Source organism: Amphichorda felina (assembly GCF_050947745.1).
Source record: "Amphichorda felina strain 45539 chromosome Unknown scaffold_1, whole genome shotgun sequence".
Taxonomy (NCBI): domain Eukaryota; kingdom Fungi; phylum Ascomycota; class Sordariomycetes; order Hypocreales; family Bionectriaceae; genus Amphichorda; species Amphichorda felina.
The window spans coordinates 1201970-1227271 of record NW_028145049.1 but is presented as its reverse complement, the minus strand read 5'-3'; the positions used below and the strand labels follow the sequence as shown (position 1 = coordinate 1227271).

The window sequence follows — 25302 nt, the reverse complement described above, 5'->3', positions numbered from 1 at the left end:
CCAAAGGCGTGGGAGAAACTAAACGATCACAACGGCTGAACTCGACTGGGTCACAAGGCAGAAACTCCATCGGCCTCGTTCGTGACGCTCTCGGCTTTGTGGCGAATACATGGTGGATTAAAGGCCAACTCTGGGCTCCCTGAGCTGTCGTCGAGGACATCGACAACCCTCCCATCTACCCACCACGAGCTTCTCGACACGCGCCCAACATGTCGGACCCTCATCGCGATGTCTCCCAATACAAGTACTCGGCCATGTCCAACCTGGTTCTCCAGGCGGACCGTCGTTTTGTCACGCGACGAAACGATGAGGCCACGGGTGACCCCGAGTCGCTCGCTGGCCGGCTGAGTATCAAGGATATGGGAGCGCGAACCGGACGGGAAGAGGTGCCCAAGCAGAAGAAGCAGCCCGGAATGCCCGCTATCCAGCGCGGCGCGCTGCAGGAAGGCGAAGATATTCTACTCCGCGAGCAGAGGAAACGGAAAGCGGAGGCGCCACAGGCGCGGGGAACTGGCATCCTTGGCGCGAGCGACACTCTGATCGAAGGCATCACATATCGACCGCGGACCCAGGCGACGCGCGCGACGTTAGATCTGATACTCACTATCATTGCGGGTAACCTAGGCGATGTACCTCACGAGGTCGTGGTGAGCGCTGCGGATGCTGCCCTGGAATATCTGAAGGACGATGACATGAAGGATCTCGACAAGAAAAAGCACATTGACGATATTCTCGGCACGTCAATGAATCCCAAGCAATTCAACGAGTTGGTCAACCTCGGAAAGAAGATTACCGACTACTACGCGCAAGACGATGATGAGGATGTTGACATGGGAGGTGCCGACGGCGAAGATGCCGAGATTGACGAGCGCCAAGGTGTCGCCGTGGCATTTGATGAAGATGAAGATGAAGAGGAAGGAGGAATTGTCAATGAAGTGCGTGACGAGTCCTCCGAGGATGAGGAGGAAGAGCAAGACGAGGACAAGGAGGGTGGAATGGAGGCCGACGACGACGCGATGGGTGTCGAGGAGGAAATGATCTTGGATTCGGCTCCTGCGTCCCACAAGCAAAAGGAAAAAGAAAAGCACACGATACCGGCGCGCGAGATTGACGCGTTTTGGCTGCAACGTCAAATCGGTTCCCTATACCCGGATGCTCATGAGCAGGCCGACAAGACAAAAGAGGCCCTGCGTATTCTTTCCGGAGAGCCGGATGAACCCGAAGGCGAGGAAAAGTCTCTGAGAGAGATTGAAAATGAGCTCATGGAGCTATTCGATTTCGAGCACCACGAGCTCGTGCAAAAGCTTGTCGAGAACAGGGAAAAGGTCTTCTGGCTCACCAAGCTCTCCCGGGCCGAAGGCGCTGACGACCGTGCCGCTGTGGAGAGGGAAATGTCTTCGGAAGGCCTGCAATGGATTCTCAACGAGCTGCGCGGGAAGACGGCAGATGGTAAGAAGGGAAAGGTGGACATGAAGATGGAAATTGACGTCCCTTCTTCCCTCACCGGCGAGGCGCCCAAGCCAGAGAGGGCCGAGGGCCAACTTGTTGGAGGGCTGAAGCCAAAGAAGGTTGTCAACCTCGATAACCTGGTGTTTGACCAGGGCAACCATCTCATGACCAACGCCAAGGTCAGGCTGCCAGAAGGCTCGACGAAGCGAAGCTTCAAGGGGTACGAAGAGATCCACGTCCCCGCACCTAAGAAACGCAGCGAGGCCGACGACCCTTTGATACCCATTACCGACATGCCAGAGTGGTCTCGTACGCCCTTCAGCACTGCCAAGTCGCTCAATAAGATCCAGTCCAAATGTTATCCTACAGCATTTGGCGACGATGGCAACATGCTTATTTGCGCCCCAACGGGCAGTGGCAAAACCAATGTTGCTATGCTGACGATTCTGCGCGAGCTTGGGAAGAACCGGAATCCAGAGACTGGAGAGATTGATCTGGATGCGTTCAAGATTGTCTACATCGCGCCCCTGAAGGCTCTTGTTCAGGAGCAGGTCGGGAACTTTGGCAAGAGGCTTGAGCCTTATGGAATCCGCGTATCAGAGTTGACGGGAGACCGTCAGCTCACCAAGCAACAGATTGCCGAGACGCAGATTATCGTGACGACCCCCGAGAAGTGGGATGTCATCACTCGCAAGGCCAATGACCTCACGTACACGAACCTTGTCCGTCTCATCATCATCGACGAGATCCATCTCCTGCATGATGACCGTGGCCCTGTCATTGAGAGCATCGTTAGCCGCACTATCCGCAAAACCGAGCAGACTGGTGAGCCGGTCCGTATAGTTGGCTTGTCTGCCACCCTCCCCAACTATCGTGACGTGGCTAGCTTTTTGCGTGTCGACGTCAACACCGGCCTCTTCCACTTTGACGGATCTTTCCGACCTTGCCCTCTGCGTCAGGAATTTATTGGAGTTACCGACCGGAAGCCCATCAAGCAGTTGAAGACGATGAATGATGTGACTTATAACAAGGTCATTGAGCACGTGGGCCAAAACAGGAACCAGATGCTTATTTTTGTCCACTCTCGAAAGGAGACTGCCAAGACAGCCCGTTATATCCGCGACAAGGCTTTGGAGATGGAGACAATCAACCAGATTCTTCGACACGACGCAGGAAGCCGAGAAATCCTGAACGAGGCTTCGAACCAAGCCTCCGATAAGGATTTGAAAGACATTCTCCCCTATGGCTTTGGCATCCACCACGCTGGTATGAGCCGCGCCGACAGGACTGATGTTGAGGACCTTTTCGCACAGGGAGCTATCCAGGTTTTGGTGTGCACGGCAACTCTGGCCTGGGGAGTCAACCTTCCAGCACACACAGTCATCATCAAGGGAACCCAGGTTTACTCGCCCGAGAAGGGTAGCTGGGTCGAACTGAGCCCTCAGGATGTGCTCCAGATGCTTGGCCGTGCGGGACGGCCGCAGTTTGACACGTACGGAGAAGGCATCATCATCACCACCCAGAGTGAAATCCAATACTACCTGTCGCTGCTCAACCAGCAGCTGCCCATCGAGAGTCAGTTTGTTAGCAAGCTGGTCGACAATCTCAATGCCGAGATTGTTCTGGGCAACGTCCGGACACGAGACGAGGCTGTTGAGTGGCTGGGGTACACGTATCTTTTCGTCCGCATGCTTCGGTCGCCTGGGTTGTACCAGGTGGGGGCTGAATACGAGGGCGATGATGCGCTGGAGCAGAAACGAGTAGACCTCATCCACTCGGCCGCCATGGTGCTCAGGAGGACCAACCTGATCAAGTATGACGAGAATACCGGGAGACTTCAGTCAACCGAGCTTGGCAGGATAGCGTCGCATTACTACATCACGGCCGGATCCATGGATACCTACAACAACCTCATCCAGCCTTCCATCACCACGATTGAGCTCTTCCGTGTGTTTTCGCTCAGCGCCGAGTTCAAGTATATCCCTGTTCGACAGGATGAGAAGTTGGAGCTGGCTAAGCTGCTTGGCCGTGTCCCAGTGCCGGTCAAGGAAAGCATCGAGGAGCCCCACGCCAAGATCAACGTTCTCCTCCAGGCATACATCTCTAGGCTCAAGCTTGACGGCTTGGCGCTCATGGCGGACATGGTGTACGTGACCCAGAGCGCGGGCCGAATTCTGCGGGCCATTTTCGAGATTTCGCTCAAGAAGGGCTGGGCATCCGTGGCCAAGACTGCCCTTGATCTTTGCAAAATGGCAGAGAAGCGCATGTGGCCCACTATGACTCCTCTTCGTCAGTTTCCTACCTGTCCCCGCGACATTGTTCAGAAGGCGGAGCGGATCGATGTGTCATGGAGCAACTACTTCGACCTGGATCCCCCTCGTATGGGTGAGCTTCTGGGTATGCCCAAGGCTGGACGTACTGTCTGCAGCCTTGTCGCCAAGTTCCCCCGCCTCGACGTCCAAGCCCAGGTCCAGCCAATGACCAGGTCTATGCTCCGTATCGAGTTGAGCATCACCCCCAACTTTGAGTGGGATGATAGCATACATGGTGCGGCCGAAGGTTTCTGGATCATCGTTGAGGACAGTGATGGCGAGGATATCCTCTACCACGACACCTTTTTGCTGCGCAAAGATTATGTCGAATCAGAGTCGAATGAGCACCTCGTTGATTTTACGGTCCCTATTACCGACCCGATGCCGCCAAACTACTTCGTCTCAATCGTGTCCGATAGGTGGATGCATGCGGAGACAAGGCTGGCGGTTCCCTTCCATAAGCTTATCCTCCCGGAGAGGTTCCCTCCTCACACCGAGCTACTCGAGCTTCAGCCTCTCCCCGTGTCTGCCTTGAAGGTCCAGAGCTACGTTGATCTGTATCCCGACTGGAGGCAGTTCAACAGGATACAGACGCAGACCTTCAACTCCCTGTACAAGACGGATCAGAACGTGTTTGTTGGTGCCCCGACGGGAAGCGGAAAGACTGTCTGCGCCGAGTTCGCCCTACTGCGACACTGGACACAGTCGGACTCTGGCCGTGCCGTTTACATTGCACCGTTCCAGGAGCTTGTTGATTCGCGCCTCCAGGATTGGCAGAAACGTCTGGGCCACCTCAATGGTGGAAAGGAAATCGTCAAGCTCACTGGCGAGACGGCGACGGACATTAAGCTCTTGGAGAAGGGCGACCTGATCCTTGCTACTCCCACACAATGGGATGTGCTGTCGAGGCAGTGGAGGCGGCGGAAGAACGTCCAGACCGTGGGACTCTTCATCGCGGACGAGATTCACCTCCTTGGCGGTGCTCAGGGTTACGTGTACGAGATTATTGTATCTCGTATGCATTACATCCGAACCCAAACCGAGTTGCCAATGAGGATCGTGGCACTGAGCGTGTCTCTCGCCAACGCTCGAGACATTGGAGAGTGGATCGACGCGAAGAAGCACGACATTTACAACTTCAGCCCTCATGTCCGGCCGGTGCCGCTGGAGCTCCATATCCAGTCCTTCACGAACCCCCATTTCCCGTCCTTGATGCTGGCAATGGCCAAGCCCACTTATGTAGCCGTCACCCAGATGTCGCCCGACAAGCCTGCCATGATATTTGTCCCGACCCGGAAGCAGACGCGTAGTACTGCTCGCGATCTCTTGGCGGCTTGCTACGCAGATGATGACGAGGACCGATTTCTGCACGCCGATGTCAAGCAGATGCAGCCCCTGCTGGAGCGAATTCACGAGGAAGCTCTTGCCGAGGCCCTGTCTCATGGTGTGGGATACTACCATGAGGCCTTGAGCCAGAGCGACAAGCGCATTGTGAAGCACCTGTACGACAATGGAGCGATCCAGGTCCTGGTCGCGTCTCGCGATGTCTGCTGGGAGCTGACCAGCACTGCTCATCTGGTCATCGTCATGGGCACCCAGTACTTTGAGGGGCGGGAGCACCGCTATGTTGACTATCCCCTCAGCGAAGTCCTCCACATGTTTGGCAAGGCCCTCCGGCCCTCCAAGGATGGTCGCGGCCGCGGTGTGCTCATGCTGCCCCAGGTGAAGCGAGACTACTATAAGAAGTTCCTGAACGAGGCCCTGCCGGTTGAGTCGCACCTCCACAACTACCTCCATGATGCTTTCGTCACCGAAATCAGCACCAAGATGATCGAGTCGGGTGACGACGCCATCAACTGGACTACCTTCACCTACTTCTACCGTCGCCTTCTTGCGAACCCGAGCTACTATAGCTTGACGGGCACAACGCACGATGACCTGAGCAACTACATGTCAGATCTCGTCGAGACAACACTGAGGGAGCTGGATGAGTCCAAGATTATCGACTTTGACGAAGAAGACGGTTCCGTGACTCCGCAGAATTCGGCCATGATTGCGGCATACTACAACATCTCCTACATCACCATGCAGACCTTCCTGCTGTCACTCAGCGCTCGCACAAAACTCAAGGGCATCCTTGAAATCGTGACTTCCGCTACAGAGTTCGAGTCTATCCAAATCAGGCGGCACGAGGAGAGCTTGCTGCGTCGCATATACGATCGGATCCCGGTCAAGATGTCGCAGCCGGCATTCGACTCGCCGCACTTCAAGGCGTTTGTCCTGCTTCAGGCGCACTTCTCCCGGATGCAGCTGCCTATTGATCTGTCAAAGGATCAAGAGGTTCTTCTGTCCCGGGTACTGAGCCTCCTGAGTGCCATGGTGGATATTCTCTCCTCCGATGGCCATCTCAACGCCATGAATGCCATGGAGATGTCACAGATGGTGATCCAGGCCATGTGGGATAGGGACAGTCCTCTCAAGCAAATTCCACACTTCACCCCCGAGGTCGTGAAGGTGGCCAATGAATTTGGGTATGTTAATTGTGCTTCTTGTAACTACGCTCTTTCGCTGACCTCCTCTCCTATTAGCATCAAGGACATCTTCGACTTCATGGAAGCCATGAACCCCGACGAGAATCCGGACTACAACACCCTCGTGAAACGGTTGGGCCTGTCGCAGAACCAGCTGGCAGAAGCAGCAAACTTCACCAACGACAAGTATCCTGATCTGGAGCTCGAGCACGAGGTCCTCGACGAGGACGAGATTACTGCCGGCGAACCGTCGTATCTCGACATCAAGATCACACGCAACGTTGACGAGGATGAGGGTGCGTTTGATTCTACGGTTCACGCACCATTCTACCCGGCCAAGAAGATGGAGAACTGGTGGCTCGTGGTCGGAGAGGAGAAGACCAAGAATCTGCTCGCCATCAAGCGCGTGACGATTGGGCAAGAGCTAAAGACGCGTCTCGAATACACGGTGCCTGCAGCCGGCGACCACGATCTCAAGTTGTTCCTGATGAGCGACAGCTACGTGGGCGTGGACCAAGAGCGCGAGTTCTCGGTCAAGGCAGCGGAGGGAATGGACGTGGATGACGAAGAGGAGGACGAGGACGAGGAATAGAAGCTCGGGAGAAATGTTTGCCATTGCATCTCGCGAGCGATGGCCGTGTACAATACGGAGGGGCAAGGCGTGGCATGGAGGCCGATTTATGGAAGTCTTTCACGTGGCGATCTGGTTAATATCTTTCAGCATGCGGAGGATGTGCTCTTTGAGAAGGGTTTACGGGGCTAATTTGCAGTTGTGTGGACAGGTGGCTGTGAAACAGCAGCTTCGAGGCGCGAGTTGACGGATAGGCCCCCGCATTGCTGATTCGGTGAGGGCAGGGCGGGGAGGCACCAGGGCCACAGGGAGGGCGCAGAACTAGGATGAAAAGCATAGATGAGGCTTTGCAATGGATCTCTGAATATTTGCCAGACCATGCGGGTGCCATTGGGAGATGCCGAGACGGACGAGATGATGGGTGCCTGCCTGGTGGTGGTGGCTCCTGCTCCTGCTCCTTGCTCCTTCCTCGATGGCAAGGACGCAAGGACGCTGACACGCTAACACGCTAACACGCTACCTCCCCAACTATTACACCAATTATCACGTGACTAAGAGCTTTGGTGACGTTGAAGCTCCAACGGGCGGGCCATTCATCATCTACCTCGCTCCCGTGTTTTTCTTTCGTCACCCACACCTCTGCACCGGCACACCAACGCGGGAGCGCCTCCAACTGCCCACCCGTCAACTGCGTGCTCATTCCATCTTGACAACCCCTTCTCGCATCGCGCATCGTCTTTCGCCCCATCTTTCATATCCGAAGACGCGACCAGGAGCGCGTTTTCCACCGTGTCCAGCCAGTCTCGAGGCTCCCTGCGCCCGCGAGCTCTGGTGGAACGTTGCCCTGCCCAAAGCCCCATTTCGCATCGCCACCCGCGACCGTCATGTCAGACCAACCTACCGAGAAGCCCGACGCTCCTGCGCCCGCTGCCGAGGGCCAGGATGCTCCCGCCACCGAGCCCAAGACGGAGCAGCCCTCCAATGCGGATAAGCCCAGCGAGGAGACTCCGGCTGCTGCGCCCGCTACCGAGGCCAAGGGGGCTTCGGCTGTCGAGTCGGAGACTGGCAAGGCCGAATTGAACGGCAAAGAGGACTCCAAGGCTGAAGGTACGTCTGCCCCTTCGTGGCGCCAGCTGGGCGGCGAGGCAATTGCAATGGCGCGGGCGCGTTGATCGCCCTTTCGCACGCGCAATCTCTTCATGGGAACGCGGCGCGAAGCTTGGCCAGCCTCGTTTTTCTCATGCGCCGCGTCGTGCTGGTCGGCAGAATTTGCGCTAACCTAATGGTGCCTCCAGAGCCCAAGGAAGAATCGGCCAAGGCCGCGGACGAGCCCAACAACGGAGAGAAGGCTGACGACAAGACTACCGCCGAGGGCGATACTGAGATGCGAGACGCGACCGAACTGTCGACGGCCGAGCCTGACCAGTCGGCCGTGGCGGACACGCCGAATAAGACGCCGGCTAAGCCGCAGAACCGCCGCAAGTCAGCGGGTGCTGGAGGGTCTAGCCGGAAGTCACTCAGCAAGAAGGCTTCCAAGGCCAAGATGACACATCTGGACGCGAAGCCGGGAGATCATTTTCTTGTCAAGCTCAAGGGGTTTCCCGAGTGGCCAGCTATCATCTGCGACGAGTCCATGCTCCCACACGCGCTGCTTACTACGCGACCTGTGACAGCGGCGAGGCCGGATGGCACTTATACTGAACCCTACGCCGATGGGGGGAAGCGAGTGTACGACAGGAATTTCCCTGTCATGTACCTCTTTACGAATGAGTTGTAAGTGACCGGTTGTCTGTCGCCCACCAGTGCGAGGGAAAAACACTGACATGCCACATTAGCGGTTGGGTTGTCAACACGGCTCTTACTGAGCTGACCCCGGAGATGGCCCAGAACGCTCTGGGAGGCAAGATCCGCAAAGATTTGAAGGCGGCTTTCGAGCTGGCCGCCGAGCAGCACCCGCTCGAACACTACAAGGGTATCCTCCAGAAGTTCGAGGAGGAGATGCAGGCGAAGCAGGAAGCTGCACAGGCGGCGGCTGCCACTCCGAAGAAGTCGAAGAAGGCCAAGGCTGTAGAGGGAGACGAGGACGTCGACATGGCCGACGCGGGGGCTAGCTCTAAGAAAAACAAGAAGCGCAAGGCCGAAGACGACACCAGCGTGAGTCATTGCGCTTTGCCGTCGCGAAAGACCAAAGCTGACATGGATCGAACGCAGACTCCCCAACGAACCGACTCGGCGAAGAAGCCGAAGATCAAGCTGAATACGTCTTCCACGACGAAGAACACTAATGGGGCCACTACGCAGTCTAAGGATGCGTCAGGCAAGCCTAAGACCAAGAAGAGCGGCGACAAGAAGGAGGCTCTAAAGGAGAAGCTGACTCCGGAAGAGCGCCTCGCGCGAAGGGAGGTAAGTATCGAGCACGCTGCCACCCAATGAATCGCATGGGCCTCTAACAGCCTAATAGAAGGAAGTCAAGTTCCTGCGATATAAGCTCCAACGCGGCCTCTTGAGCAAGGAGCACCCTATCAAGGAGGAAGAGATGAAGGAAATGTCCGACTTCATCACAATGCTCGAAAATCTGCCGGACCTGGAGGGTTCAATCATCCGAAACACAAGCATCTACAAGGTGCTAAAGCAGATCCTGAAGCTGAAGGTGATCCCTCGCGAGAGCGAGTTCAACTTCAAGAGCAGGTCCCAGACGCTTCTCGACAAGTATCTCAAGGCCATGGCTGCCGACCCGGCTCCTCCGGCAGAAGCGCCCACTAATGGCGTCAGCAAGACATCGGAGCCAGCAGCTGAGAAGAAGCCTGAGGCGAGCGAGAAGGAAGCTGCTGAGAAGCCGGCCGATGCGGGCAACGCCAAGGATGACGCCGAGAATAAGGCCGAGGATGGTGAACAGAAGACCGAGGTGGAGGCTTCTTGAACAGACTGATCACTTAACAAGGTGAACAGCAACGATATCGATGGGGGGGGGGGGATCAGGCAGACAGGATGACCCCGAGGCTCTGGCGCAACGTTCGTCGGATACAATCAGGTAGAGGGAGCAGATGAATGGGATGGATGGGACAGGCCGTGAAGCAGGGTCGTGAAGCCGGCCGCGAAGCTCTCTGGCAACATGAATTTCTAGTCAACGAAGCGGCGTATTGTATTTTAGAGAGGGATAGTTTCGCTAAGGGATCTTTCATGTCATGAGCTAGTGGAGGCTGTATCCGTTCGAAGTAGCACTGTGCACATGTGAGTGGACTCAGGGGGTGTGACAGTGTGAGACACAGTGTGCGCGACGCGTCCACTTTTGGTTCGACGCGTCTCCGTTATCCTCGACCTTCAGGACAACCAGCGTGCACTTGAACCGACCTAAATCCCCAACATGGCGCCAGAAAATGAGGCCGAGGCCGCCGAGACTTTTCATCGACAAGATCATCAGGTATATCGCAACAATCATAGCTGCACTGCACGCCTCACTCACTTTTACCCCAGGCTGCCTACATCTTCGACCCCGATGAGGATGAGGACCACCAGCAGCGCCCGTCGAAGCGCCGCCGGATATCCAAGCAAGCCAAGGCGGGAAGCTCTGAAGAGGGGTCGCAGAGCTCCAGCTCCTTTGTGCCTCTTCTGAACGGCACGGAGAAGCCCGAGTTCGTGCAGCTCCGAGAAAGACTGTATGAGGTGAGCTGGGCCAAGATTGATGCGCGCATACAGGTATGGTCCCTCAAACCTAGCCTCCAAAATAGCGATTGACTAGTCATCAGAATGCATTGAGGGAATCGAACTCGGCAACCCTGGACCAGGTCACGTCGTTTGTGGCCCAGGCCCAAACCCAGTCGTAAGTTGGTCCATACTCGGCTGCCGCAACGTTCGATGGCGGATGCTTCTGACACCACACCTTCCAGGGGCGACAAGATACCATGCGCACTGATCGTCACGGGAACCAACATTGCCTCCCAGAACCTACTCTTCGAGCAGCTGTCCGAGTCACTGCAGCAGTCGTCGCAGAGCAAGTTTGTGAGACTGCGGTCCTCGGAGGCTACCACGCTCAAGGCGACGCTCAAGAAGGTCATTCGCGACGTGACTGATAGGGTCTCTGCCGGCGATGATTATGATGATCTGCAGATTACCAACGGGCAGGATGTATGCATTTCCTTCTCCTCTCCTTTGCCACACGTTCTTGACTAAGCATAGCTAACTTGAGGCAGGTTCGTCGAGGATACCTGGGCTACGACCTGGAAGCCCTGCATGCCTTCACAAAGTCGCAGCAATCCGAGCACGTTTTTATTGCTTTTGAGGACAGTGAGGGATTTGATAGTGGACTTCTCTCGGAGCTCATCCCGCTCTTGAAGTATGTGTGGATCATCTTGTATGGAGATACCGGTGTTTACTGACATGAAGAAAGCTCCTGGCGCCCGCGGATACCGTTCACGTTGCTCTTTGGAATCGCTACCTCTGTCGAGCTTCTCCAAGCACGGCTGCTCAAGTCAGTATGCCAGCAGATCTATGGAGCCCAGTTCGACGCCGTCCGGACAGGGTCTCTGTTCGAGACGACTTTCAAGATTGCCGTCGCAGCAGATGATGTGCCTGTGCGGATTGGGGCCTCGGTTCTCCGTGCGATGATGGACCGGCAACATGACCAGGTTGCCGGTATTCAAGCATTCATCAGCTCCCTAAAGGTATGTAGGGGACACCAGAAGAGATGGACACAACCACTTACTTGGAATAGTATGCGTACATGTGTCATTTCTACGCAAATGCTCTGAGCCCCATCTTATACACTGAGGAAAATGGGTTGGCACGATATCAGCGCGAGCACGTGGAAGCCATCCGGAATACCCCATCTTACCGACTTCGCATGGAAACGATCACAGAGCAAACGCCCGAGGGCCCTGAGACCGACCCCCAATACGTCTTTGGAGAAGCAGAGAAGGCCATCTTTACAGAAGCCCAACCCGGTGTTTCCGGGCGTCGTAACTGGGTTAGCTGCGCCCTGCGCACCTTGCTCATTCTAGAGTCCGCGGGGGCATTGTCGGGCGGCTTCTGCTCGTCGTATGTCGATGCTATGGATGGTGGTATCTTTGTATCCGAAGAGTCAACTTTGGTGGACCGGATCCGTCGCATGGACGACAAAGCGCTGTCCCATTTCCTGCACCGGGCCATCGAAATTTACCGCGACGGCGATGAAGGCCTCAACCTCGGACCATCTGTCGAGGATGACCACGTTCGGCTTCTGGGCTCGCTGTTGAAGCTGGCAGACGATCTGGCTCTTCTTCAAGAATCCACCACGAAGCAAGGGACGACTCTACGCAGCAAATATGCTGGGCAGAACAAGATCATGCGCACGACGGTCATCGCGCAGCGAGTCCAGCTGAGCAAGGACTCGGCAGCCCTGAGCGACGAGGACAAGAAGCTTACGCGGATCGTCGACGATGCTACGAAACTGGTGGTACACAACCTCGCAGTCCCGCCTCCGCAAGAAGTCCTCTTCTCCGAAGCCTGGATTTACGACTCCAAGTCGCCGTCGCGGGATGTATTTGTTCCCCGGCCTCGTGCGGTCCTCGAAAGGGGTCTCACTCGCCCACATGATTACCTGGCATGTGAGTGCTGCAAAGAGGGCGAAGATGGGTCACAGGCGACGGCGACACTCCCGACTACCGCGATTTTGTACCAGCTTTACCTCGAGACAGGCAGCCTGGTCAACGTGGCCGACCTCTGGACCGCCTTTCACGCCATTGTTAGCCACGAGGAGTCAGACGAGCGCAGGGCCCTGGTCCTATTCTACCGTGCCCTAGCGGAGCTGCGAGCGCTGGGATTCGTCAAGAGCAGCAAAAAGAAGGCCGACCATATTGCGAAGCTGAAGTGGCTTTGAGTCATTGTGTTCCAAGATCTTTGTCCACCGGACCGACTCGCCTAGAAAGGCCTCGCCGCTCATCTGGCGTGTGAGAGGAGTGGCGATGAGCGTCGTCAAAGGAAAATAGCAGCAGCACAAATGGCACCGCCAATCCTTTTTGTTCTCCAGCATCTGCTTGACAAACAATGGCGGGGTCTTGCAAAGGAGAAGGCGCCCCGTGGCAGTACGGACGGCCCCTGGTGGATGGCGATATTAATAAAACGAGGGCTGTCTGCGCCATGCCGTGGCCATTGTGCATGTTGTCTCAGACGGTCAGCAGCATACTCGTACAGCCCACATTCCTGAGCAGCGGCTTGTTCTCAGAGTACAGCCCACTCACCCAGTGCTGAGTCCTCGGACCCCCGCCGCGCTGGCTTTGTCTCACCAGCGCGGCGTGTGGCTCGTCCGCGTCCGTCGCAAAGTTTCGACATTCTGGAACAAAGTAAAAAACCCCACGCCCAACCGGATGGCCGGACAAAGGGCACGCACACATGCCCAGAAACAGAAACGAAGCGGAGTCTGAAAGGGCGGGGAGGCGGTCAGAAGAACGTGTTCGGCCAACATGAGGGTCTGCTCACGATGCCCTGTCCGGATACAAGAGGCCGTAAGCGGCCAACCGTTCGAATTCGTTTCCTGCCATGTTCTAGCATGACAAGTCAGTTTTCAGCTTCCGAAGTTACCACTCTTCATCAACGTTTCGGGTGAAGAGCTCCGTTACGCCCTAATCAGCACACCGATACCGAGTACGACTGGCAAAGGCGGACCTGGACTTCCACGACGGTATCAAGGGAGGAAACAACTGGCATCTAAAAGGACGATCAACATACGGCACAAGGCTATCGTAAGGACTGCACGCATACGTCCAACGAATACATCACATCTGGACACACACACACACACACACAACCCCCCAAAAACCGCTCACCATGATGCGCGGCGAGATGCCCTCCCAGGCCCAGATGCCTCTCATCCAGCGCCGCATAGCCAAGAACCCAGAGCTGCGGCATAAGCTCGAACAGATGGCACTCAACCTATCACCGCTGGTGCAGATCACGACAGGGGCGGTTCACCCGTCGTTCCCGCGGACGGTACTGCAGTTCTGGCTCCTGACAGACTATCAGCTCGAGGACCTGGCGCACTTCTACCACCAGCGCACGCCGTCGGTCCTGTCGGCCCACTACCCCTGCCCCATCTCATGGAACTCCGACCTGCCGCTCGAGGAGAAGCGGCGCAAGATTGGAAAGTTCATTGGCCTGCGCGGCTGCGAGTCGCCCGTGTGGCTCAAGACGGAGGAGGAGATCTCCGAGGAGGCGCGGCTGGCGAGGGCGGCCCAGGAGGAGGAGATGTGGAGGCGGAAGACGTACCCGTGGAACTCGGGGGCTGACTGGTGATTGATGAAGGCATTTGGTGGGGGTGAAGGCCTCACGGCTGCCATGGTCGGCCTTTTGTTTTTGTTTTCTTGCTCTGGGTTGCATCTGTTTCGGCATGGGGGTCATCTTGCATCATGAGGAGTTGGGGACTAGAATACGGATACCGGCGCATTATTATATCGGCGGCTGGATGGTTCATGAGTTGCATTAGAGATACATCATCAACACATAGTTGACCATCATCAAGACATAAAATATATTTTCAACCAAACGTACCCGCCGCCAACGCCTCTATAGTGCATGTGTAATAGTGCATGTGTCAATGCAGAGAGAAGATGCACACAGTCCTCTCACGGACTCTTTGTCTCATCATGTTGGATTTACAGGACAGCCCTATTTCTTGCCGCCCTTCTTGCTCGGGGTATCGACCAGCACCGCCTCGTCCTCGCTAGGGTTCTTGGTGGAGCTCTTCTCCGACTCGTCAAGCTCCTTCATGAACTCGCTCTGGATCTGGTCGCGGCGCTTCTCCCACCACTGCTGCTCGGACTCGAGCTGGCCCTGGGTCTCCCTGACGGTGTTGCGGACCTTGGTGTTGAGGAGGATCTCGTTAGCCGACTGGAAGATGGTCTGACCCCAGTTTGGCGCGAGGGCATTGGCCTGGCAAAAGAGAAGCGGTCAGTATATACGGGGCTCCATGACGGCTGGTTGCTGCTCCTCAAGAGAGTACTGCCAAGAGGAAGGAGGAAGAGAAACACACCTCCTGGACTACATCGCGCAGCTCCCCCTCCATCTCCTTCTCGGCGCGCTGGAACCTCTGCCACAGATCATCGCCGACGCTGCCCCTCTGCAGGAGCGAGCTGCAGGCCTGCTTGGCGGAGCGGATCTGGACGAGGCGGTTGAGGTCCTCGATGGCCCTCCGCAGCAGGGCCGCGCGGAGGACGCTGTCGGGGATCCTGGGGGACTTGTCGGCGTTGGCACCGCTGGCCTCCTCGGGGCTCATGTGCAGCAGGGACAGGTAGATGTTGCGCTGGAGGTGCGGGCCGAACCAGGGCTCAAGGTTTGCGCTTTGCGCTGTTTTCCAGGCTGTTAGCCTCCCGTGCTGAGAGCAATCTAATTGAGAGGGGGTGCTGTGTGCGTTTTGTAAGGTAGGGAAACGTACAGGCTTTCCGTTTGCGGTGGATGGTCGAGAAGGTCATGAGGGCGCCGCCCAGGACGAGGAGGTAGGCAAAGGGAAGGGCAAGGCCCTTCCAGTCTATGTCGGGAATCATTGTGGACGGTGTGGACGTTGTGGATGACCAAGGCTTTGTTGGAGAATCTCGCCGGTCGAGCTTTGGATCTCGTCAGTCGGGAGTTGGTTCGCGTGTGTGGTCGTTGAGGGCGTTGGAGCGGCTTGTTACAAGTGTTCTTGCGGTTCTACCTAGTAGGTAGTATGCGCCAGCGTGGCTCCAACAAGCTCCACGTACGGCATTTGTCCTGGTTTGCAGGGGTGCTAATGATACGTAACTCAGTGGAGTGGCTGCACTAATGTTAGTGGGAGGATCGGTGACAAGTTCCTCCGAGGCCCCGGGGTCTACAGTGGCCTCCAAGGCACCAATGACGCTGATGTGAAGCTGCCTTGGTGCGTTGCAGCTTCGAGCCCCACGCTCTTCAACTGGAAGCTTCCTGCACCGTGTGCTGGTTACCAATCTTATACAACAACTCTCCATTTCTCCGTTAATATCTGTTCAACTCTACAATCTAGGAGAAGACAACAACCCGGAGGCGCTCCATTTCTGAAGGAGCCCTTGCGCGCTTCACGTATCGGAGAATCGCAACACGCAGAAGCACCCCACCAACGCCTGCGACTCGTCTTCATACCAAGGTCATCCGTCATGTTGCTTCGCTGCCGCGGGCCAGACGGCACGTTCCGTATAACGGTTGAGCCCACAACGACTTTCGGGGAGCTGATGCAAGAGGTGAAGATGCAACTGCGAACCTCGCCCTAAGTGACCAGCGGGACTAACTGCCTACTTCCAGTTGCTATCTAAACTCCCCACGACGGTCGATCTGAAAACGATTACGGTGGCCAACTCGCCGAGCAAGGAGACGGCCAAACCTATACGGGATGTCGCTAACTTCAAGGTTGGCTCGGTTGGGCTAAAGTGCGCTTCCCTCTAATCGACAAGGCCGTGCATGGGTACTGACGTGGTCTTCTAGCCACGGCGATCTTGTCTTTGTCAACTACCAGCATGGCGACGCCACCAACGGAGCCGCCAATGGAGAATCTACCACGACCGCTGCGCGACTCAGCGGGAAGCCCGTACTGCCCACAGAAGATGCCCCTGTCGACACCAAAAGCGAGCGCATCTCTCGGCCATGGGAAGTAATCCGCCAGTCCGCCCTCGACGACCGCTTAGATCGCCAAGATGGAAAGATCCCGAGAGGTCGTGGTAGGATGTGCCGTCACGGCCCCAAGGGCATGTGCGACTACTGCCAACCACTTGACCCCTTCGACCCCGGATATCTAGAGGAGAAAAAGATCAAGTATACCTCCTTTCATGCCTACCTACGCAAAATCAACGCCGCCACCAATAAGCCCGAGCTGGGGGCTTCATACATTCCTCCCCTCGTCGAACCCTTCTACCGAGTCAGGCACGACTGCCCCTCTGGCCACCCTCCGTGGCCCGAGGGTATCTGTTCCAAGTGCCAACCTAGCGCCATCACGCTGAACCCTCAGACCTTCCGAACGGTGGATCACGTCGAGTTCTCCTCTCCGTCTATAATCGATAACTTCCTAGACGCATGGCGCAAGTCTGGCTCCCAGCGGCTGGGATTCCTCTACGGCCGATACACCGAATACACAGAGGTGCCTCTAGGCGTCAAGGCCGTCGTAGAAGCCATCTACGAGCCGCCGCAGGTGGATGAACTGGACGGCATCACGCAGAACGCTTGGGAGTACCAGAAGGAGGTGGATGAGGTGGCCAAGTTGTGCGGCCTTGAACCTGTGGGTGTCATCTGGACCGACCTGTTGGACACAGGCCACGGGGACGGTTCGGTTGTTTGCAAGCGCCATGCCGACTCTTACTTTCTCTCCTCGCTCGAGATTTGCTTTTCTTCACGGCTACAGGCACAGCACCCCAAACCCTCGAAGTGGAGTGACACTGGCCGGTTCAGCTCCAATTTTGTAACGTGCATTGTTTCCGGCGACGAGGAGGGGCAGATCTCGATTTCATCATACCAAATGTCCAACGAGGCTGTGGAGATGGTCCGGGCAGACATTGTCGAGCCGTCGGCCGATCCAAATGTCATGCTGGTACGCGAGGAAGAGGAAGACGACGGCTCCCTCAGTCGGACGAGATATATCCCCGAAGTCTTCTATCGCAAGGTAAACGAGTATGGCGCCAACGTTCAAGAGAACGCGAAACCGTCGTTCCCGGTAGAATATCTCTTTGTCACACTAACCCACGGTTTCCCTGCGCAACCAAAACCCATGTTCACCCAGCCAGGCTTCCCCATCGAGAACCGCGAGTACATTGGCGAAAGCCAGGAGCCCGCAGCCGTTGCGAAGGCGCTCAAGCTTACGCCCGGCCTTAAGCCCGATCAGAAGGGTCAGGAGATGTCCAACTTCCACCTCCTCTGCTTCATCCTGCAAATGGGCATCCTATCCAAGGTAAGTCTCAAACACTTCCTCTATGGAAAGCCCAAGCACTGAAAGATTTCCTCTCGCTCTAGGACGAGGCAGCGCTCCTATGCCGCGTCGCAAGCCAACACGACCTGGCCGACACGTTCCAGCTCCGCTCCACAGAGGGCTGGCAGAACCTGCAGGCCATCCTTCAAACGACTGGTGAGAGAATCCCCAAACGCCCGCGGGAGTGGGACGAGCCTTCCCCCTCTCCCGCCGCAACCTCCTCGTCGTTTCAGAGCACCTCCACCAATCTCCCTGTCCGCGACTCGGGTGAGCCACTAGCTAAACGATTTGCTGCGTTCAGGCTAAACGAGCGCCGTACTCTGGGTAAGGGCTCGGTCCCCCCTTCGCGGGAAGAACATGGGCCTGGATAGGTTGGGTTGTCGGAGAGGGGAGAGCGGACGAGGGGCGATGTGGGAGGGGAAGTAATCAACTTTAGCATGCAGGGTGGGAGGGCATACAGATCAGGCCTCGAGCTGAAGTGGGCAAGCATCTAGAAATGGATGACAGGACTGTCAGATATTCTGACAGCACATAGTCGGATTCAAATAGACGACGATGACAGCCATAGCGAGGGATCATCGTGAAGGACTGGAGCCAGACGGCCTGTAAGCCCCACAAAGTACCATACGTCCCTTTGCACTCGTACGTATTATGAAAATATCTTGTCAATATCATGATGATATTAGCATCAGCAATCGAGAACATGCTCTCATGTCCTCTCTGTCGACGTTGCTGCCACCACATAGAAGCTCGTCAGGAAGACTGGCCCGACTGTTGTTCCGGGCCTCGGCCAGCTAGTAGCTAGCAACATCGGGGGGGTTTTTTTTTCTGGAGTTTACGCCACCGTAAAATACCATATTAGCGTGCGTGGATGCAAACTTCATCCGTGACAAATTCCTTCCAACATTTGACTTCAGCCCATCCCGCGGCACCAAGACCATCCCTGTAATTCGACAATCACCTACATACACTACTTTTGGTCATAATTCCATTTTATTCACATCCGCCACGATGCCTATCTCGAAGAAGGACAGAGTAAGCCCCCTGGACCTGTCTGGTCCCTAACACGGCCCCCCTGGTAACAACAGGTTTTCTCTACCCTTACTTATTCCCATCTTCTCGCAGCGTAACAAGGAGCATAAGAAGGCCGATGCTGCTGGAACCCGTGCCGCAGTGAAGCCCAATGGTCTCCCTGTGAAGGCTCCCAAGCCTACGTCGATCGTGAGTATTCGCCCTGGTGTACATGATGAGAATATCATGAGGAATGTGTGTGACTGGATTCTCATATCATCATTGTAGTGCCAGAACTGCCGCAAGGAGATTGTGAACACGAACAAGCTCCAGCTGGAAGTCCATGCGGGCACTCATGACCAGAAGCTGTGGCCCAAGGAGAAGTGCTGGCCCAATGATTTCCAATGAGTTGTGACGAAGGGCTGGTTGAGGACGGGACAAACGACTTTTAGAAAGGGCAGCAGCGGAGTACGTAAGGTAGTCAATTCACATTTATTTACTTGGGATTTCAAGTTCATATGTTAGTTAAATCGTGACATTTCAAGGATTGAAACCACTACTAATGGGAGCTTTTATAATATCACCATGTTAACGCACGTCAATACCGCCATAATTATCAATAATCGCTTTTTTATATATATAATAGTAATCGCCATATTTCATAGGTTCTAGACCGATATTCACCTACCACAACAACCAAGCTGAATTCGACCATAGATTCGCATGGCAACTCAGGCTGGGAAGGAGCGAGGGTCGCCACGAATACTTTGTAGAGCCCCTTGAAGAACCCGGCTGCATACTTAATATTGGTAGGCTGCGCAATTGCCTTCCCTGTCTACTTCCAGCCCTGCACGAGCGATTTCTCCTCCGCTACGCAGTCTACGTCACCTCTTTCGTCAACAGGTGTTGTCGTGGTATTTATATATATCGGGCAATCAATAAGTCGCGGCTGCTATGGCAAGCAGTGGGAGGGAAAGGGGGGGGGGGGGTATCATGGTTTGGATACTAAATATTTATGAAGTAATTGGCTATTGATTATACACGGAGTGTGTGATGGGTATTCTGCATACAATTGATTGATTATTCTTTGCATATTTGATTGATTATGGGTTGGGTATTTGATTGGTTATCAATTGTATAAGGTAGATACGAAGTATGTGATATGTTATTATTCTCCATGTATCACCCGTATCCGTATCGCGGTAGCATTTTACCACGTCTTGGCTTTTCCCCCACCGCTTGCACGGGTATAAACCGGACCTCCCCGTCGGTATATTTTGGCCATGCATTTTGTTAGCCGTGACATCATGAAGGATTCCCGATGATTCCCAACAAGTGCGATCTGGATAGGGTATAGGGTGGGCTTGAGGAGAACCACTAACTATTACTACCGCAGTACTACTACGGATAGTGTCGGTCAGGGCTCAGGGACGCACCAGTCAAAAGCCTTCTAGTCACACGGCCCTCAGGAACAGATAATACCACGAGTAGTAGTCGCGAGTGGTGTGCATCTGCATGACTGTGTCATGGTGCGAGATTCGGGGAGAACTGGGCAGGGCTCGGACCATCTGAGTCAATCAGTTTATCAACTTACTCTGCAACCCCTGGTCACGGGGTGCGGTGTCGGCCTTCTTGTGGCCAGCTCCTTCTGTCCACCAGCGACCAGGACAGGACACTGGATGCGCGTAGCATGTGGAAAGAGGGTGAATAATAAATCCTCTCAACACCAACGCAGACTATTCCTCTACGCGAAAAGCAAATATCGTGCTGGCGTATGCTGAAACGCAATAAGTCGCTGGCGCTCAAAGTGAAAGTGAAAGTGTTGAGAGCCCGTTGACGCTTAGAATCCTTATCGGGACGCTACAGGGGGGCCTTATCGGCGACTAGCGGCAGTTTGTTGGTGGACTCACTGGGCTCACTGGTTCTGCCGGGCAGTTTTTTCTCCCGCTTTCCACTGTGGCACTAAGACTCTCTCTCCCCACCGGCTTTTCAAGAAAAAAAAAAGAGTCACCGACTCTCGACTCACCACCGCCGCGCAAGCTCCCTTGGTGATCCAGACAACTCAATTGGGACTCTGAAGCCCCAGGCTGCTCGCGGCTCAGTGCCAGTACAGCATTGATCCGAGTGCACCGCCGCTGCTATGCCTTCCGCCGCCTCTACCCTCCTCGCTGGGCGAGCTCCGGCTCTGCTCCGATGCGGACGCCGCGTTCCTCGATCTCTCCCCGTCCGCGCCTTCACCTCCGGCCCTGCGCTGGGCGCGCGCAACTGGGCTGCCTCCCGGTCTCAGCAGCCTGTGAAGGCCTTCCAGAAGCGCCTGGGCACAATCACCATTGCCCGCCAGTACAGCTCCGCCGCCGCTGACGCCCAGCCCAACCCCAAGGCCTACATCGACAGTGGGGTCATCAAGCCCCAGCAGACCGTCGACGTCAAGAAGGTCCTCGTCATTGGCAGTGGTGGTCTTGCCATTGGCCAGGCCGGCGAGTTTGACTACTCAGGTATGTTTTTCTCTGTTCCGCTGGACTATGTGCTCGCGCTGACCGCTTCGAAAAGGCTCGCAGGCCCTCAAGGCCCTCAAGGAGGCCGGAGTCGCGTCCGTCCTCATCAACCCCAACATTGCCACCATCCAGACCAACCACACTCTCGCCGACGAGGTCTACTACCTGCCCGTCACCCCCGAGTACGTCACATATGTCATCGAGAAGGAGAAGCCCGATGGCATCTTCCTGTCCTTCGGCGGTCAGACCGCCCTCAACCTCGGTGTCCAGATGCAGCGCCAGGGCCTGTTCGAGAAGTACGGCGTCAAGGTTCTCGGCACCAGCGTGAGGACCCTGGAGCTCAGTGAGGATCGCGACCTGTTCGCCAAGGCCCTCGAGGAGATCAACATCCCCATCGCCCAGTCTATCGCCGTCGGCACCGTCGAGGAGGCCCTCGAGGCCGCCAAGGAGGTCGGCTACCCCATCATTGTCCGTGCCGCCTACGCCCTGGGTGGTCTTGGCTCTGGCTTTGCCAACAACGAGGAGGAGCTCCGCAACATGTCTGCCCGCTCCCTCACCCTCTCCCCCCAGATCCTCGTCGAGAAGTCGCTCAAGGGCTGGAAGGAGGTTGAGTACGAGGTCGTCAGGGATGCCAACAACAACTGCATCACCGTCTGCAACATGGAGAACTTTGACCCTCTCGGTATCCACACTGGTGACTCGATTGTCGTGGCGCCCAGTCAGACCCTGAGCGACGAGGAGTACCACATGCTCCGTACTGCTGCCATCAAGATTGTCCGCCATCTCGGCGTCGTTGGCGAGTGCAACGTCCAGTACGCCCTCCAGCCCGATGGCCTCGACTACAGGGTGATTGAGGTCAACGCCCGTCTCTCCCGTTCCTCCGCTCTCGCCTCCAAGGCCACTGGTTACCCGCTCGCGTACACCGCTGCCAAGATCGGTCTGGGCCACACCCTCCCGGAGCTCCCCAACGCTGTCACCAAGACAACTACCGCCAACTTTGAGCCCTCGCTCGACTACATTGTCACCAAGATCCCCCGATGGGATCTGTCCAAGTTCCAGCACGTCAAGCGGGACATTGGCAGCGCTATGAAGTCCGTCGGTGAGGTCATGGCCATCGGCCGTACCTTCGAGGAGTCTTTCCAGAAGGCTATCCGCCAGGTGGACCCCAGCTTTGTTGGTTTCCAGGGCGCCCAGTTCGATGATCTCGACTATGAGCTCCAGAACCCCTCCGACCGCCGATGGCTTGCCGTCGGCCAGGCCATGCTGCACGAGAACTACTCTGTTGACAAGGTTCACGAGTTGACCAAGATCGACAAGTGGTTCTTGTACAAGCTGCAGAACCTCGTCGACATGAACCGCGAGCTCGAGGCCGCTGGCAGCCTCCAGAACCTGAAGCGCGAGCAGGTCCTCAAGGCTAAGAAGATGGGTTTCTCCGACCGGCAGATCGCCAACGCCGTTGGAAGCACCGAGGACGAGGCCCGCGCCTACCGTCTGAGCTTCAACATCCGCCCCTGGGTCAAGAAGATCGACACTCTGGCCGCCGAGTTCCCCGCCGACACCAACTACCTCTACACCACCTACAACGGCTCCTCGCACGATGTCACCTTCGAGGACAAGGGCACTGTCATTCTGGGTAGCGGCGTCTACCGCATTGGCAGCTCCGTCGAGTTCGATTGGTGCGCTGTCAGCGCCACCCAGGCTCTCCGCCAGATGGGTGAGAAGACTGTCATGATCAACGTAGGTTGGCCCTTTACCTCGCTACGACCATCGGAAATGAATGCTAATATGTCTGTTTTTGATAGTACAACCCGGAGACTTACAGCACCGATTTCGATACCGCTGATAAGCTGTACTTTGAGGAGCTTAGCTACGAGCGTGTGATGGATATCTACGAGCTCGAGAGCGCCAAGGGTGTTGTGGTGTCTGTCGGTGGCCAGCTGCCCCAGAACATCGCTCTCCGCCTGCAGGAAACCGGTGGTGCCAAGGTCCTCGGTACCGATCCCAAGGATATCGACAAGGCCGAGGATCGCCAGAAGTTCTCTGAGATCCTTGACAGCATTGGTGTCGACCAGCCCGCGTGGAAGGAGCTCACCTCGGTCGAGGAGGCTGAGAAGTTCGCCTCCGAGGTTGGCTACCCCGTCCTCGTCCGCCCTAGCTACGTCCTCTCCGGTGCCGCCATGACTGTCATCCGCAGCCAGGAGGATCTGAAGGAGAAGCTCGAGGCTGCCAGCAACGTCTCCCCTGACCACCCCGTCGTTATCAGCAAGTTCATCGAGGGCGCTCAGGAGATCGATGTCGATGGTGTCGCCTCCAAGGGCGAGCTGATCATCCACGCCGTCAGCGAGCACGTTGAGCAGGCTGGTGTCCACTCCGGTGACGCTACCCTTATTCTGCCCCCGGCCAACCTGGATGCCTCTATCATGGAGCGTGTTAAGGACATTGCCAAGAAGGTTGCCAAGGCGTGGAAGATCACTGGTCCCTTCAACATGCAGATCATCAAGGCTGAGGACCCCGAGGGTGGTGAGCCCCAGCTCAAGGTGATCGAGTGCAACCTCCGTGCCTCCCGATCGTTCCCCTTCGTCAGCAAGGTGCTTGGCCAGAACTTCATCGACGTCGCCACCAAGGCCCTCGTCGGCAAGGATGTCCCCGAGCCCACTGACCTCATGGCCGTCAAGCGCGACTACCTCGCCACCAAGGTGCCCCAGTTCTCCTGGACTCGTCTGGCCGGTGCCGACCCCTTCCTGGGCGTCGAAATGGCCTCGACCGGAGAGATTGCCTGCTTCGGTAAGGATCTCGTCGAGGCCTACTGGACCTCGCTGCAGTCGACCATGAACTTCCGCATGCCCGAGCCCGGTGAGGGTATCCTCTTTGGCGGAAACGTCTCCAAGACGTGGCTCACCCAGGTCGCCGACTACCTCTCGCCCCTCGGCTACAAGATGTACGCCGCGGCCGACGACGTCAAGCAGTTCCTCGAGTCGAGCTGCAAGGACAAGGTCAACGTCGAGGTGATCGAGTTCCCCAAGGAGGACAAGCGCGCCCTCCGCGAGGTCTTTGAGAAGTACAACATCCGTGGCTGCTTCAACCTGGCCCAGGAGCGTGGCCGCACGACCCTCGATGTCGACTACGTCATGCGCCGAAACGCCGTCGACTTTGGCGTGCCCCTGTTCATGGAGCCCCAGGTACGTTTCCCCCCCCCTTAACTATCATCAGCCTTCTACGTGATATCTGACTATCCCTCCCAGACCGCCATCCTCTTCGCCCAATGCATGAGCGAGAAGCTGCCTCGGAAGGAGGGCATCCCCTCAGAAGTCCGCCGGTGGTCCGACTTCATCGGCGGCAAGCCCTTGTAAAGTTGTTAGCGAGCCGGGTCGGAGGATAATACTGAAACGACAACCAAACAGCCCCCAAGGGAGTCGAGACTGGCGTTCGTTGTTCTTTTACAATCAATTTTTGCGTTTTTCGCCCGTCCCCATCATGTCTTAGATTTAACAGCTTGGTTGGAAATGGGACACAAGAAAATAAACATGATATAAATTTCTTGATCTGCTTCAGGTGAATTTTGAGGGAGGGGAAATGGGGAGGCCGTTGGGAAAAAACAGGTAGCTTCCTTTATATATATTTTTTTCTACAGACATTTTTTAGCTGGTTGTACTCTATACTCTCTCGTCAATCTCGTCATTCTCGTGTCCGTCAATACCTGCACCTGTCCAATAGGTGGGTTGGACTGGTTATATCGTTACTAGATAGATTCTTTTCCCTCCTGATATCTATACATGAAAGATGGCGAGGAGAAAATGCGTATATATGAATATAAGAACTTGAAGTATAGCAGTCAGTACATATATATATATATATATAGAGTATAGAGGTTGGTATCACCACAATATAGCTAGCAATATCAACTCAGTCGCACTTTCTCCCAGGGTGTAACTGGACGATTGCCTTTTGAGCGGACCTTCCTTTGGATATACTAGAGTTACGTCATGTCTTTGTTCGGCTGGATTGTCCTCTTTTTCTCTTG

The 25302-nt window shown here is 55.9% G+C and overlaps 8 protein-coding genes across 8 annotated transcripts; 7 read left to right on the top strand and 1 right to left on the bottom strand.

The window, feature by feature from the left end:
• Positions 1 to 209: 209 nt before the first annotated feature.
• Positions 210 to 6884, top strand: brr2 (ATP-dependent RNA helicase BRR2; the record flags this gene model as incomplete). Its single annotated transcript, XM_083189892.1, has 2 exons — positions 210 to 6292; positions 6350 to 6884. 2 exons carry the CDS (start codon positions 210 to 212, stop codon positions 6882 to 6884), a joined length of 6618 nt encoding a protein of 2205 aa, XP_083053751.1.
• An 863-nt stretch (positions 6885 to 7747) lies between these two features.
• Positions 7748 to 9783, top strand: ACO1O0_000392 (uncharacterized protein; the record flags this gene model as incomplete). Its single annotated transcript, XM_083189891.1, has 4 exons — positions 7748 to 7970; positions 8159 to 8636; positions 8699 to 9266; positions 9325 to 9783. 4 exons carry the CDS (start codon positions 7748 to 7750, stop codon positions 9781 to 9783), a joined length of 1728 nt encoding a protein of 575 aa, XP_083053750.1.
• A 444-nt stretch (positions 9784 to 10227) lies between these two features.
• ORC3 (origin recognition complex subunit 3 N-terminus-domain-containing protein) lies at positions 10228 to 12717 on the top strand (the record flags this gene model as incomplete). The annotated part of the gene is made up of 7 exons (XM_083189890.1): positions 10228 to 10284; positions 10338 to 10559; positions 10610 to 10683; positions 10751 to 10988; positions 11054 to 11196; positions 11251 to 11524; positions 11575 to 12717. The coding sequence occupies 7 exons, from the start codon at positions 10228 to 10230 to the stop codon at positions 12715 to 12717; spliced, it is 2151 nt and encodes a 716-aa protein (XP_083053749.1).
• A 947-nt stretch (positions 12718 to 13664) lies between these two features.
• Positions 13665 to 14129, top strand: ACO1O0_000390 (uncharacterized protein; the record flags this gene model as incomplete). The annotated part of the gene is made up of 1 exon (XM_083189889.1): positions 13665 to 14129. One exon carries the CDS (start codon positions 13665 to 13667, stop codon positions 14127 to 14129), a length of 465 nt encoding a protein of 154 aa, XP_083053748.1.
• Positions 14130 to 14501: 372 nt separating this feature from the next.
• sec66 (Sec63 complex subunit SEC66) lies at positions 14502 to 15376 on the bottom strand (the record flags this gene model as incomplete). The annotated part of the gene is made up of 3 exons (XM_083189888.1): positions 14502 to 14765; positions 14866 to 15179; positions 15268 to 15376. 3 exons carry the CDS (start codon positions 15374 to 15376, stop codon positions 14502 to 14504), a joined length of 687 nt encoding a protein of 228 aa, XP_083053747.1.
• Positions 15377 to 15979: 603 nt separating this feature from the next.
• NPL4 (nuclear protein localization protein 4) lies at positions 15980 to 18146 on the top strand (the record flags this gene model as incomplete). Its single annotated transcript, XM_083189887.1, has 4 exons — positions 15980 to 16063; positions 16125 to 16249; positions 16305 to 17757; positions 17820 to 18146. 4 exons carry the CDS (start codon positions 15980 to 15982, stop codon positions 18144 to 18146), a joined length of 1989 nt encoding a protein of 662 aa, XP_083053746.1.
• A 640-nt stretch (positions 18147 to 18786) lies between these two features.
• ACO1O0_000387 (uncharacterized protein) lies at positions 18787 to 19194 on the top strand (the record flags this gene model as incomplete). The annotated part of the gene is made up of 3 exons (XM_083189886.1): positions 18787 to 18810; positions 18901 to 18996; positions 19075 to 19194. The coding sequence occupies 3 exons, from the start codon at positions 18787 to 18789 to the stop codon at positions 19192 to 19194; spliced, it is 240 nt and encodes a 79-aa protein (XP_083053745.1).
• Positions 19195 to 20926: 1732 nt separating this feature from the next.
• On the top strand, positions 20927 to 24631 carry CPA2 (carbamoyl-phosphate synthase (glutamine-hydrolyzing) CPA2; the record flags this gene model as incomplete). Its single annotated transcript, XM_083189885.1, has 4 exons — positions 20927 to 21281; positions 21337 to 23018; positions 23084 to 24460; positions 24524 to 24631. The coding sequence occupies 4 exons, from the start codon at positions 20927 to 20929 to the stop codon at positions 24629 to 24631; spliced, it is 3522 nt and encodes a 1173-aa protein (XP_083053744.1).
• Between the last annotated feature and the right edge of the window lie 671 nt (positions 24632 to 25302).